At 43.0% G+C, this 13,476-nt stretch overlaps 1 protein-coding gene across 4 annotated transcripts in view; it reads left to right on the top strand.

Moving 5' to 3' along the window:
- Nucleotides 1-13,476, top strand: part of LOC109905236 (tensin-1) — a 346,409-nt gene that overhangs the window by 26,992 nt on the left and 305,941 nt on the right. Inside the window, exon 1 of one of the 4 annotated variants that reach the window (XM_031801030.1) lies at nt 11,624-11,760. The exons of the other annotated variants lie outside the window; for them this stretch is intronic. Coding sequence (XP_031656890.1) covers nt 11,746-11,760 — 15 coding nt within the window. The 5' untranslated portion in view covers nt 11,624-11,745. Of the gene's footprint in view, nt 1-11,623; nt 11,761-13,476 lie in introns of those variants that run through there. 4 annotated transcript variants of the gene reach the window in all.

The raw sequence follows: 13,476 nt of genomic DNA, 5'->3' as shown, positions 1-13,476 counted from the left end.
ACACACACACACACACACACTGTTGTTCTGGACAGGCTCTTTCTGCTGGTCACAGTGTTTCCTGTGCTGAGCCTGTTGATGCAAAGTGTTTTTTTAAATCTCCCTCCATGATGGTGTTGGAGAACACTCACCATCCAATCTGCTTCCTCTGCTGACCTGGCTGCTACTAGGGAACTCACCATCCAATCTGCTTCCTCTGCTGACCTGGCCGCTGCTAGGGAACTCACCATCCAATCTGCTTCCTCTGCTGTCCTGGCGGCTGCTAGGGAACACACCATCCAATCAGCTTCCTCTGCTGACCTGGCCGCTGCTAGGGAACACACCATCCAATCTGCTTCCTCTGCTGACCTGGCTGCTACTAGGGAACTCACCATCCAATCTGCTTCCTCTGCTGACCTGGCCGCTGCTAGGGAACTCACCATCCAATCTGCTTCCTCTGCTGTCCTGGCGGCTGCTAGGGAACACACCATCCAATCAGCTTCCTCTACTGACCTGGCCGCTGCTAGGGAACACACCATCCAATCTGCTTCCTCTGCTGACCTGGCCGCTGCTAGGGAACACACCATCCAATCAGCTTCCAATATTGACTTGGCCGCTGCTAGGGAACACACCATCCAATCAGCTTCCAATACTGACTTGGCTGCTACTTGGAAACACACCATCCAATCAGCTTCCAATATTGACTTGGCCGCTGCTAGGGAACACACCATCCAATCAGCTTCCAATACTGACTTGGCTGCTACTTGGAAACACACCATCCAATCAGCTTCCAATATTGACTTGGCCGCTGCTAGGGAACACGCCATCCAACCTGCTTCCTCTGCTGACCTGGCCGCTGCTAGGGAACACACCATCCAATCTGCTTCCTCTGCTGTCCTGGCCGCTGCTAGGGAACACACCATCCAATCAGCTTCCTCTGCTGACCTGGCTGCTGCTAGGGAACCCACCATCCAATCGCTTCCAATACTGACTTGGCTGCTACTAGGAACACACGATCCAATCAGCTTCCAATACTGACTTGGCTGCTACTAGGGAACACACTATCCAATCAGCTTCCAATACTGACTTGGCTGCTACTAGGGAACACACCATCCAATCAGCTTCCTCTGCTGTCCTGGCTGCTGCTAGGGAACACACCATTCAATCTGCTTCCTCTGCTGTCCTGGCCGCTGCTAGGGAACACACCATCCAATCTGCTTCCTCTGCTGACCTGGCTGCTGCTAGGAAACACACCATCCAATCAGCTTCCAATATTGACTTGGCTGATGCTAGGGAACACACCATCCAATCTGCTTTCTCTGCTGTCCTGGCTGCTGCTAGGGAACACACCATCCAATCAGCTTCCTCTGCTGACTTGGCTGCTACTAGGGAACACACCATCCAATCTGCTTCCTCTGCTGTCCTGGCTGCTGCTAGGGAACACACCGTCCAATCAGCTTCCAATACTGACTTGGCTGCTACTAGGGAACACACCATCCAATCAGCTTCCAATACTGACTTGGCTGCTACTAGGGAACACACCATCCAATCAGCTTCCAATACTGACTTGGCTGCTACTAGGGAACACACCATCCAATCAGCTTGCAATACTGTCCTGGCTGCTACTAGGGAACACATTGTTCTGGGTGTCTTTATATATACCCACTTTCATGAGCACTCACATATTTTGCATTGCTTTCATTTCATACGCAAACTGAGTTGAACACCGTATCAACACCACCCTTGCTACTTTCCTTACATAGTATAATCTCTCCTTATCTGAAAAACACTCTTCTATGTAATATCTATTGTTGTGTTAGACCAGAGGTGTATAAAGATATGGGCGTCCATGACGTTACAGTAAGGCTGATGATGATAAGAGGTGTTTGAAAGACAATACAGGATTGTGTTGGGACAAAATATCCCACATATCTGCCTTAGGGTATCATTAAGAGAGGCATGTGCCCTACAGCTTTAACATTGTAGATAGATTCTGGGACTTAATATTAATATTTGTGTCATTCTCAAAACTTTTGGCTACGACAGTATACTGTACATATATATATATATACAGTATACTGTCGTGACACAAATATTAATTTTCACAAAGTCTGCTGTCTCAGTGGCTTTAGATATTTTTGTCAGATGTTACTATGGAATACTGAAGTATAATTACAAGCATTTCATAAGAGTCAATGGCTTTTATTGACAATTACATGATGTTGATGCAAAGAGTCAATATGTGCAGTGTTGACCCTTCTTTTTCAAGACCTCTGCAATCCGCCCTGGCATGCTGTCAATTCAATTCTGGGCCACATCCTGACTGATGGCAGCCCATTCTTGCATAATCAATACTTGGAGTTTGTCAGAATTTGTGGGTTTTTGTTTAGAGGCGGGTGGAAACTGCTCCTGGATGGTTGGGAGAAGTCTGTTAACTGTCAGCCTTGTCATGTTATCATCATCAGTCTGTTAACTGTCAGCCTGGTCATGTTATCATCATCAGTCTGTTAACTGTCAGCCTTGTCATGTCATCATCATCAGTCTGTTAACTGTCAGCCTTGTTATGTTATCATCATCAGTCTCAGTCTGTTAACTGTCAGCCTTGTCATGTCATCATCAGTCTGTTAACTGTCAGCCTGGTCATGTTATCATCATCAGTCTGTTAACTGTCAGCCTTGTCATGTCATCATCATCAGTCTATTAACTGTCAGCCTTGTTATGTTATCATCATCAGTCTGTTAACTGTCAGCCTTGTTATGGTATCATCATCAGTCTCAGTCTGTTAACTGTCAGCGTTGTCATGTCATCATCAGTCTGTTAACTGTCAGCCTTGTTATGTTATCATCATCAGTCTGTTAACTGTCAGCCTTGTCATGTCATCATCATCGGTCTGTTAACTGTCAGCCTTGTTATGTTATCATCATCAGTCTCAGTCTGTTAACTGTCAGCCTTGTCATGTTATCATCATCAGTCTGTTAACTGTCAGCCTTGTCATGTTATCATCATCAGTCTGTTAACTGTCAGCCTTGTCATGTCATCATCAGTCTGTTAACTGTCAGCCTTGTCAGGTCATCATCATCAGTCTGTTAACTGTCAGCCTTGTCATGTCATCATCATCAGTCTGTTAACGCCTTGTTATCATCATCTGGTGATAATCAACTGATGAGGGGGACAAGTGTCCCTGAAAACAGTGCTAGTTCTGTAACAGCACTATGATAGGGCCATTGACCTGTAATGTGTAGGAGAATCCAGTAGAGGGTATTGAAAGTATAATGTCAACAACATAGAAAAACTGTTTTCCTTCAGTTTGTAGGATACAGACATGGTGGTCCAATCTACTACATGTTGGGTGAGTGTGAAGCTGAGCCCCTACAGCTGTGTGTGTGTGTGTGTGTGTGTGTGTGTGTGTGTGTGTGTGTGTGTGTGTGTGTGTGTGTGTGTGTGTGTGTGTGTGTGTGTGTGTGTGTGTGTGTGTGTGTGTGTGTGTGTGTGTGTGTGTGTGTGTTTGTCTGCTCACAGCTTTCTTACAACCATCTTTATAATGTTACAATACAAGTAATCTCTATAATGTAACATAATAAGTCCTCTCTATAATGTAACGTAATAAGTCCTCTCTATAATTTAACATAATAAGTCCTCTCTATAATGTAGCTTAATAAGTCCTCTCTATAATTTAACATAATAAGTCCTCTCTATAATGTAGCTTAATAAGTCCTCTCTATAATTTAACATAATAAGTCCTCTCTATAATGTTACGTAATAAGTCCTCTCTATAATGTAGCTTAATAAGTCCTCTCTATAATTTAACATAATAAGTCCTCTCTATAATGTAACGTAATAAGTCCTCTCTATAATGTAACATAATAAGTCCTCTCTATAATGTAACATAATAAGTCCTCTCTATAATTTAACATAATAAGTCCTCTCTATAATTTAACATAATAAGTCTTCTCTATAATGTAACGTAATAAGTCCTCTCTATAATGTAACATAATAAGTCCTCTCTATAATGTAACATAATAAGTCCTCTCTATAATGTAACGTAATAAGTCCTCTCTATAATGTAACATAATAAGTCCTCTCTATAATGTAACATAATAAGTCCTCTCCATAATGTAACCTAATAAGTCATCTCCATAATGTAACATAAGTCCTCCATGAAGTTGATGCAAAGTCAATATGTGCAGTGTTGACCCTTCTTTTTCAAGACTTCTGCAATCCGCCATGGCATGCTGTCAATTAACTTCTGGGCCACATCTTGACTGATGGCAGCCCATTCTTGTATAAATCAATGCTTGGAGTTTGTCAGAATTTGTGAGATTTTGTTTACCCACCCGCCTCTTGAGGATTGACCACAAGTTCTCAATGGGATTAAGGTCTGGGGAGTTTCCTGGGCATGGACCCAAAATATCAATGTTTTGTTCCCCGAGCTACTTTGTTATCACTTTTGCCTTATGGCAAGGTGCTCCATCATGCTGGAAAAGGCATTGTTTGTCACCAAACTGTTCCTGGATGGTTGGGAGAAGTTACTCTCGGAGGATGTGTTGGTACCATTCTTTATTCATGGCTGTGTTCTTAGGCAAAATTGTGAGTGAGCCCACTCCCTTGGCTGAGAAGCAACCCCACACATGAATGTTCTCAGGATGCTTTACTGTTGGCATGACACAGAACTGATGGAAGCGCTCACCTTGTCTTCTCCGGACAAGCTTTTTTCCAGATGCCCCAAACAATCGGAAAGGGGATTCATCAGAGAAAATGACTTTACCCCAGTCCTCAGCAGTCCAATCCCTGTACCTTTTGCAGAACATCAGTCTGTCCCTGATGTTTTTCCTGGAGAGAAGTGGCTTCTTTGCTGCCCTTCTTGACACCAGGCCATCCTCCAAAAGTATTTGCCTCACTGTGTGTGCAGATGCACTCACACCTGCCTGCTGCCATTCCTGAGCAAGCTCATTCCTGGTGGTGCCCTGATCCCGCAGCTGAATCAACTTTAGGAGACGGTCCTGGCGCTTGCTGGACTTTCTTGGGCACCCTGAAGCCTTCATCACAACAATTTAACCACTCTTCTTGAAGTTCTTGATGATCCGATAAATGGTTGATTTAGGTGCAAACTTACTGGCAACAATATCCTTGCCTGTGAAGCCCTTTTTGTGCAAACCAATGATGACGGCACTTGTTTCCTTGCAGCTAGCCATGGTAATTGCTGAGGCTGGTAACTCTAATGAACGTATCCTCTGCAGCAGAGGTAACTCTGGGTCTTCCTTTCCTGTGGCGGTCCTCATGAGTGCCAGTTTCATAAGGGCGCTTGATAGTTTTTGCGACTGCACTTGAAGAAACATTCAAAGTTCTTGACATTTCCAGGATTGACTAAAGTAAGGATGGACTGTTGTTTCTCTTTGCTTATTGGATATGTACTTGCCATGATGTGGACTTGGTCTTTTACCAAATAGGGTTATCTTCTGTATACCACCCCTACCTTGTCACAACACAACCTGATTGGCTCAAACGTTTTAAGAAGGAAAGAATTCCACAAATTAACTTTTAACGAGGCACAGCTTTTAATTGAAATGTTCCAGGTGACGACCTTAAGAAGCTGGTTGAGAGAAAGTGTGCAACGCTGTCATCAAGGCTACTTTGAATAATCTGACATTTTAAATAAACTAAGCAAAAAAAGAAATGTCCTCTCACTGTCAACTGCATTTATTTTCAGCAAACTTAACATGTGTAAATATTTCTATGAACATAACAAGATTCAACAACTGAGACATACACTGAACAAGTTTCACAGACATGTGACTAACAGAAATGGAATAATGTGTCCCTGAACAAAGGGGGAGGGGTCAAAATCAAAAGTAACAGTCAGTATCTGGTGTGGCCACCAGCTGCATTAAGTACTGCAGTACATCTCCTCCTCATGGACTGCACCAGCTTTGCCAGTTATTGCTGTGAGATGTTACCCCACTCTTCCACCAAGGCACCTGCAAGTTCCCAGATATTTCTGGGGGGAATGGCCCAAGCCCTCACCCTCCGATCCAATAGGTCCCAGACGTGCTCAATGGGATTGAGATGTGGGCTCTTCGCTGACCATGGAAAACACTGTCTTGCAGGAAATCACCCACAGAATGAGCAGTATAGCTGGTGGCATTGTCGTGCTGGAGGGTCATGTCAGGATAAGCCTGCAGGAAGGGTACCACATGAGGGAGGAGGATGTCTTCCCTGTATCACACAGTATTTAGATTGCCTGCAATGACAACACTGCCCTAGATCATGACGGACCCTCATCCTCCAAAGTACAGGCCTCAGTGTAACGCTCATTCCTTCAATGATAAACGAGAATCCAACCATCACACCTGGTGAGACAAACCCACAACTTGTCCAGCAATGGTGGGTTTGTGCCCATATGTGACGTTGTTGTCCGTGATGTCTGGTGAGGACCTGCTTTACAACAGGCCTCCAAGCCCTCAGCCAGTCTCTCTCAGCCGAATGCGGACAGTCTGAGCACTGATGGAGGGATTGTGCGTTCCTGGTGTCACTCGGGCAGTTGTTGTTGCTATCCTGTACCTGTCCCGCAGGTGTGATGTTCGGATGTACTGATCCTGTGCAGGTGCTGTTACACATGGTCTGCCACTGCGAGGATGATCAGCTGTCCGTCTTGTCTCCCTGTAGCGCTGTCTTAGGCGTCCCACTGAACGGACATTGCAATTTATTAACCTGACCACATCTGCAGTCATGCCTCCTTGCAGCATGCCTAAGGCACGTTCATGCAGATAATCAGGGACCCTGGGCATCTTTGTTTTGGTGTGTTTTAGAGTCAGTAAAAAAGCCTATTTAGTGTCCTAAGTTTTCATAACTGTGACCTTAACCTCTCTGGTACAAGTGGGACGGTAGCGTCCCACCTTGACAACAGCCAGTGCAATTGCAGGGTGCCAAATTCAAAACAACAGAAATCACATAATTACATTCCTTAAACATACAAGTATTATACACCATTTTAAAGATACACTTCTTGTAAATCCAACCACAGTGTCTGATTTCAAAAAGGCTTTACTGCGAAAACACACCATGCGATTATGTTAGGTCAGCGCCTCGTCACAGAAAACGATACAGCCATTTTCCAGCCAAGGAGACTGCTCACAAAAGTCAGAAATAACGATTAAATGAATCACTAATCTTTGATGATCTTCATCAGATGGCACTCATAGGACTTCATGTTACACAATACATGTATATTTGTTTGATAAAGTTCATATTTATATAAAAAAATCTCAGTTTACATTGGCACGTTATGTTCAGAAATGCATTGTCTCAAACAAACATCCGGCGAAAGTGCAGAGAGCCACTTCAAATTACAGAAATACTCATCATAAAAATGAATCTAAGATACAAGTGTTTAACATACATTTAAAGATAAACTTCTCCTTAATGCAACCGCTGTGTCAAATTTCAAAAAGGCTTTATGGCGAAAGCACACTTTGCAATTATGTTAGGTCAGTGCCTAGACACAGAAAACCATACAGCCATTTTCCTACCAAGGAGAGGTGTCACAAAAGTCAGAAATATAGTTAAAATTAATCACTTACCTTTGATGATCTTCATCTGATGGCACTCCCAGGGCTCCATGTTAGACAACAAATGTTTGTTTTGTTCAATAAAGTCCATTATTTATGTCCAAATACCTCCTTTTTGTTCACGCATTTAGTCCAGTAATCCAAATGCACAAGGCGCGAGCACAAAGTCTAGACGAAAAGTCAAAAAAGTTGTATTACAGTTTGTAGAATTATGTCAAACGATGTATAGAATCAATCTTTAGGATGTTTTTATCATAAATCTTCAATAATATTTATTTGTCTTTAGAAATGAAAAGGAACGGAGCTCGTGCTCACGGCCGTGCGCGTGACTAAACTAAAGGCTTTCAACCAGACCACTGGTTCAAACAGCTCTTATTCGCTCCCCCTTCATAGTAGAAGCCTAAAATAACATTCTAAAGACTGTTGACATCTAGTGGAAGCCTTAGGATGTGCAACTTGACCCCATAGACACAGTTTATTGGATAGGCAATCACTTGAAAAACCACAACCCTCAGATTTCCCACTTCCTGGTTGGATTTGTCTCAGATTTTCGCCTGCCATATGAGTTCTGTTATACTCACAGACATCATTCAAACAGTTTCACAAATTTCAGAGTGTTTTCCATCCAAATCCACTAATAATATGCATATCCTAGCCTCTGGTCCTGAGTAGCAGGCAGTTTACTCTGGGCACGTTTTTCATCCGGACTTGAAAATACTGCCCCCTACACCAGTGAGGTTAATTGCCTATCGTCTGTAAGCTGTTAGTGTCTTAAGTGTCTTAACGACCGTTCCACAGGTGCATGTTCATTAATTGTTTAGGGTTCATTGAACAAGCCTGGGAAACAGTGTTTAACCTGTTTTGGAGACTGGTTTTTGTTCGGAATTTCAGATGACTGATGTGCCCAAAGTAAACTGCCTGTCTGATATGCATATACATGGTAGCATTGGATAGGAACATCTTTGAAGTTTCTAAAACTGTTAAAATAATATCTGTAAGTATAACAGAACTGATATGGCAGGCGAAAGCTCGAGGAAAATCCATCCGTATTTTATTTTTGAGGTCATAGGCCATTTCAGTGCTAGCCTATGGTAAATACAAATAGATAGGACCCAGATTGCAGTTCGTATGGCTTCCACTAGATGTCAACAGTTTTTAGAAAGGGTTTCAGGCTTGTTTTTTGAAAAATAAGCAAGTAGTTGGAAAAACTACAAGGTGTCTCTCATTAGAAAAGTAGTCTTGTTGGCACGTGAATGAGGTGTGCGCTCTTCGTTATTTATCTTCCCTATTGAACATACTATTCTCCGTCTTAAAAGTTATCATTTATTTAGATATTAGACCTGATTTGAGGATTAATTAGAAACATATTTTGACCTGTTTGGATGAACTTGAACTTTTTGGATTCGTTTGTATGCATGTTGAACGAGTGGATTACTGAGATCATTGGTGCCAACTAAACAGACTTTATTGGATATAAAGAAGGACTTTATCGAACAAAATTACCATTCATTATGTAGCTGGGACCCTTGGGATTGCAAACAGAGGAAGATCTTCAAAGGTAAGGGATTTAATTCATCTCTATTTGTGATTTTGTGACGCCTGTGCTGGTTGAAAAAGTATTTTGATGTGGGGCGCTGTCCTCAGATAATCGCATGCTATGCGTTCACCGTAAAGTTTTTAAAAAATCTGACAACGGATTGGATTAACAAGAAGATAAGCTTGTAAATGATGTTATGACACTTGTATTTTCATGAATGTTTAATGTTACGTTTTTTGTATTTTGAATTTCTTTTTTGGATACTACATGATTCCATGTGTTATTTCATAGTTTATTTCTTCACTAATATTCTACAATGTAGAAAATAGAAAATAATAAATGAAACCCCTTTTCCATTTTTGTGGCAGAGCCACAAATCAGTTGGCTATCATTTTGCCTTGAGCAAACACCTCCAAACACTGTTAGTTGCTTGCGTGACATCATTTTACCGTCCTTGTGATATAATTAAACCTCATTGTTTACAATGTCCTTCATAAATATTATACACTTCTTTTTTTTCTGTCAGCACATTGGAGTTTAGCTATTTGCTGTAATATTTGATGTTCCCTACTAACACTCACTTACACAGTGCCTCTATAAATGAAAACACAACTCCTAAATCTACTTCAGCTTCAGTGGAGGACAAGCCATCTGGAATGTTAGCGCTATGTCACGTCGCCAACTCATCTCACACTCAATGGTGGAAGAACTGTAGGAGAGTGTTGTTATTGCCTACCTGAAGACACTGTAATCATCCAGTAACCAGTCAAAGTTCCAATAAATGTGCTAGATTGAAATGTTCCATTTAGCGCCTGCTAAAACACAAAAGGTGACCCAGTGGGTTAAGAGGTTGTGGCCTGTCTGGCCCCTCTATGTTCCCTAGCTGTGCACCTGACCTCTTCACCCCAGACCAGCCCTGGTTCAGTGTTTCAGTGTCTGAGTACTCCAGGGGAAATAAGTCTGACTACTTCCTTTATAGATTGTTATGTATGTTTGTTGTTTCAACATTATGTATTTGTTTGAACTGTCTAGAACGTACACTACCATTCAAACGTTTGGAGTCACTTAGAAATGTCCTTCCTTTTGAAAGAAAACCACATTTTTGGTCCATTAAAATAACATCAAATTGATCAGAAATACAGGGTAGACATTGTTGGAAAGCTGGAAACGGCTGATTTTTATGGAATATCTACACAGGCGTACAGAGGCCCATTATCAGCAACCATCACTCCTGTGTTCCAATGGCACGTTGTGTTAGCTAATCAAAGTCTAGCATTTTAAAAGGCTAATTGATCATTAGATAACCCTTTTGCAATTATCTTGGCACAGCTGAAAACTGTTGTCCTGATTAAAGAAGCAATACAAATGGCCTTTAGACTAACTGAGTATCTGGAGCATCTTCATTTGTGGGTTCGATAACAGGCTCAAAATGGCCAGAAACAAAGACCTTTCTTCTGAAACTCATCAGTCTATTCATGTTCCAAGAAATGAAGGCTATTCCATGTGAGAAATTACCAAGAAACTGAAGATCTCGTACAACGCTGTGTACTACTCCCTTCACAGAACAGTGCAAAGTGGCTCTAAACAGAATAGAAACACGAATGGGAGGCCCCGGTGCACAACTGAGCAAGAGAACTAGTACATAGAGTGTCTAGTTTGAGAAACAGATGCCTCATAAGTCCTCAACTGGCGGCTTCATTAAATAGTACCCGCAAAACATCAGTCTCAACGTCAACAGTGAAGAGGCGACTCCAGGATGCTGGTCTTTTAGGCAGCATTGCAAAGGAAAAGCCATATCTCAGACTGGCCAATAAAAAGAAAAGATTAAGATGGGCAAAAGAACAGACACTAGCTGCTACTATATCACATATATCACATGAAGAGACCCTTCTCTCAGACCTCTTACCCATTGTTCTTCTGGGTCATTTCTCTGTCACTGATTGGAGTCGCATGTCCATAAAACACACATAAATAGCTATTTGATGGATTGACAGGAAACCCATTCTTTACCATAATGAACGGCCCATGTAAATAAGCTGCGGCCCTTTTAACCCACAGTGTGGAGAGAGCTCCGTCTTGCGACATTGATTGGAAAGATTTCTATATTCTGTCAATGATCGACAAAGAAGTGAATTGTCTTGGTGAGCAGACCTCCCCGCCGGCCACAGGTTAAACACTGACCTCGGCCCCCGAACAGAAAGGAAGGAACCTCCTGCTGTTACTACATTCTGCAGTTCGCTCCATGATGGGACTCCCTGAGAGTCAATCTTTCCACTGTGTCTGTGGTATGTTATGGACTGTATGTGCAAGCATGCCGGTGTGTGTTTGTGTTAGTGTGAGTGTTTTGTGCACGCTTGTGCCTGTGTCTGTGTGAGAGAGAGTGTGTGTGTGTGAGCATGTGTCTGTCTGTGTGTGAGAGAGTGTGTGTGTGTATGAGAGAGAGAGTGTGTGTGTGTGTTTGTGTTTCCTTCTTCCTTTGCTAACAATGCAGCTCAGGAAATGTCAGGATAAAGACTGCCAGGGTGTGTATCTCAGTTCAGTTTGTGTTACTAGAGGGTCTATAGCACAGTCCTCATGAGCCCCAGGCAAGCCTAATTGCATATTCTGGACCTTACTGTGTTCTGGACCTAAGAGAGGTAGTGGCCGTCCTATTGAAGCTCTGCTATGTCCTTCTGGCTGGTGAGTGCTCTGTTAACCACATTGGAACTGGAAGAGGGTCGAGGATTTGACTCCTCTTCAGAGGGCTGTGTTAAGTTGGGTCAGGGTTATGACTCCCTCTTCAGGGGGCTGTGTTCAGTTGGGCCAGGGTTTTGACTCCCTCTTCAGAGGGCTGTGTTCAGTTGGGTCATGGATTTGACTCCCTCTTAAGAGGGCTGTGTTCAGTTGAGTCAGGGATTTGACTTCCCCTTAAGAGGGCTGTGTTCAGTTGGGTCAGGGATTTGACTTCCCCTTAAGAGGGCTGTGTTCAGTTGGGTCATGGATTTGACTCCCTCTTCAGAGGGCTGTGTTCAGTTGGGTCAGGGATTTGACTTCCCCTTAAGAGGGCTGTGTTCAGTTGGGTCATGGATTTGACTCCCTCTTAAGAGGGTTGTGTTCAGTTGGGTCATGGATTTGACTCCCTCTTAAGAGGGTTGAGTTCAGTTGGGTCATGGATTTGACTCCCTCTTAAGAGGGTTGTGTTCAGTTGGGTCAGGTATTTGACTCCCTCTTAAGAGGGTTGTGTTCAGTTGGGTCATGGATTTGACTCCCTCTTAAGAGGGTTGTGTTCAGTTGGGTTATGGATTTGACTCCCTCTTAAGAGGGCTGTGTTCAGTTGGGTCATGGATTTGACTCTCTCTTAAGAGGGTTGTGTTCAGTTGGGTCAGTGATTTGACTCCCTCTTAAGAGGGCTGTGTTCAGTTGGGTCAGTGATTTGACTCCCTCTTAAGAGGGCTGTGTTCAGTTGGGTCAGTGATTTGACTCCCTCTTAAGAGGGCTGTGTTCAGTTGGGTCATGGATTTGACTCCCTCTTAAGAGGGTTGTGTTCAGTTGGGTTATGGATTTGACTCCCTCTTAAGAGGGCTGTGTTCAGTTGGGTCATGGATTTGACTCTCTCTTAAGAGGGTTGTGTTCAGTTGGGTCAGTGATTTGACTCCCTCTTAAGAGGGCTGTGTTCAGTTGGGTCAGTGATTTGACTCCCTCTTAAGAGGGCTGTGTTCAGTTGGGTCATGGATTTGACTCCCTCTTAAGAGGGTTGTGTTCAGTTGGGTCAGTGATTTGACTCCCTCTTAAGAGGGCTATGTTCAGTTGGGTCATGGATTTGACTCCCTCTTAAGAGGGTTGTGTTCAGTTGGGTCAGTGATTTGACTCCCTCTTAAGAGGGCTGTGTTCATTTGGGTCAGGTATTTGACTCCCTCTTAAGAGGATTGTGTTCAGTTGGGTCATGGATTTGACTCCCTCTTAAGAGGGTTGTGTTCAGTTGGGTCAGGTATTTGACTCCCTCTTAAGAGGGTTGTGTTCAGTTGGGTCAGGTATTTGACTCCCTCTTAAGAGGGTTGTGTTCAGTTGGGTCAGGTATTTGACTCCCTCTTAAGAGGGCTGTGTTCAGTTGGGTCAGTTATTTGACTCCCTCTTAAGAGGGCTGTGTTCAGTTGGGTCAGGGATTTGACTCTCTCTTGAGGGCTGTGTTCAGTCGGTAAACAATGTGAGACAAACTGCAGCACGGTCTTAAGTATTTCGCTACACCCGCAATAACATCTGCTAAACATGTTGTATGTGACAAATACAATTCGATTTGATTTGATTTTAATCCAATATTTTAGACAATGGCTTTCTATGTGCAGATAAGCCACAGGGGATGTTAGTGATTGGATATTGAGATACTCTGTACCTTTCTTTGTGATTCTTCTTTGAAGT

This window comes from Oncorhynchus kisutch, linkage group LG2 (assembly GCF_002021735.2).
Source record: "Oncorhynchus kisutch isolate 150728-3 linkage group LG2, Okis_V2, whole genome shotgun sequence".
NCBI lineage: Eukaryota > Metazoa > Chordata > Actinopteri > Salmoniformes > Salmonidae > Oncorhynchus > Oncorhynchus kisutch.
Note: the sequence above shows the minus strand (reverse complement) of the source record. Positions and strands in the feature narration are given on the sequence as shown.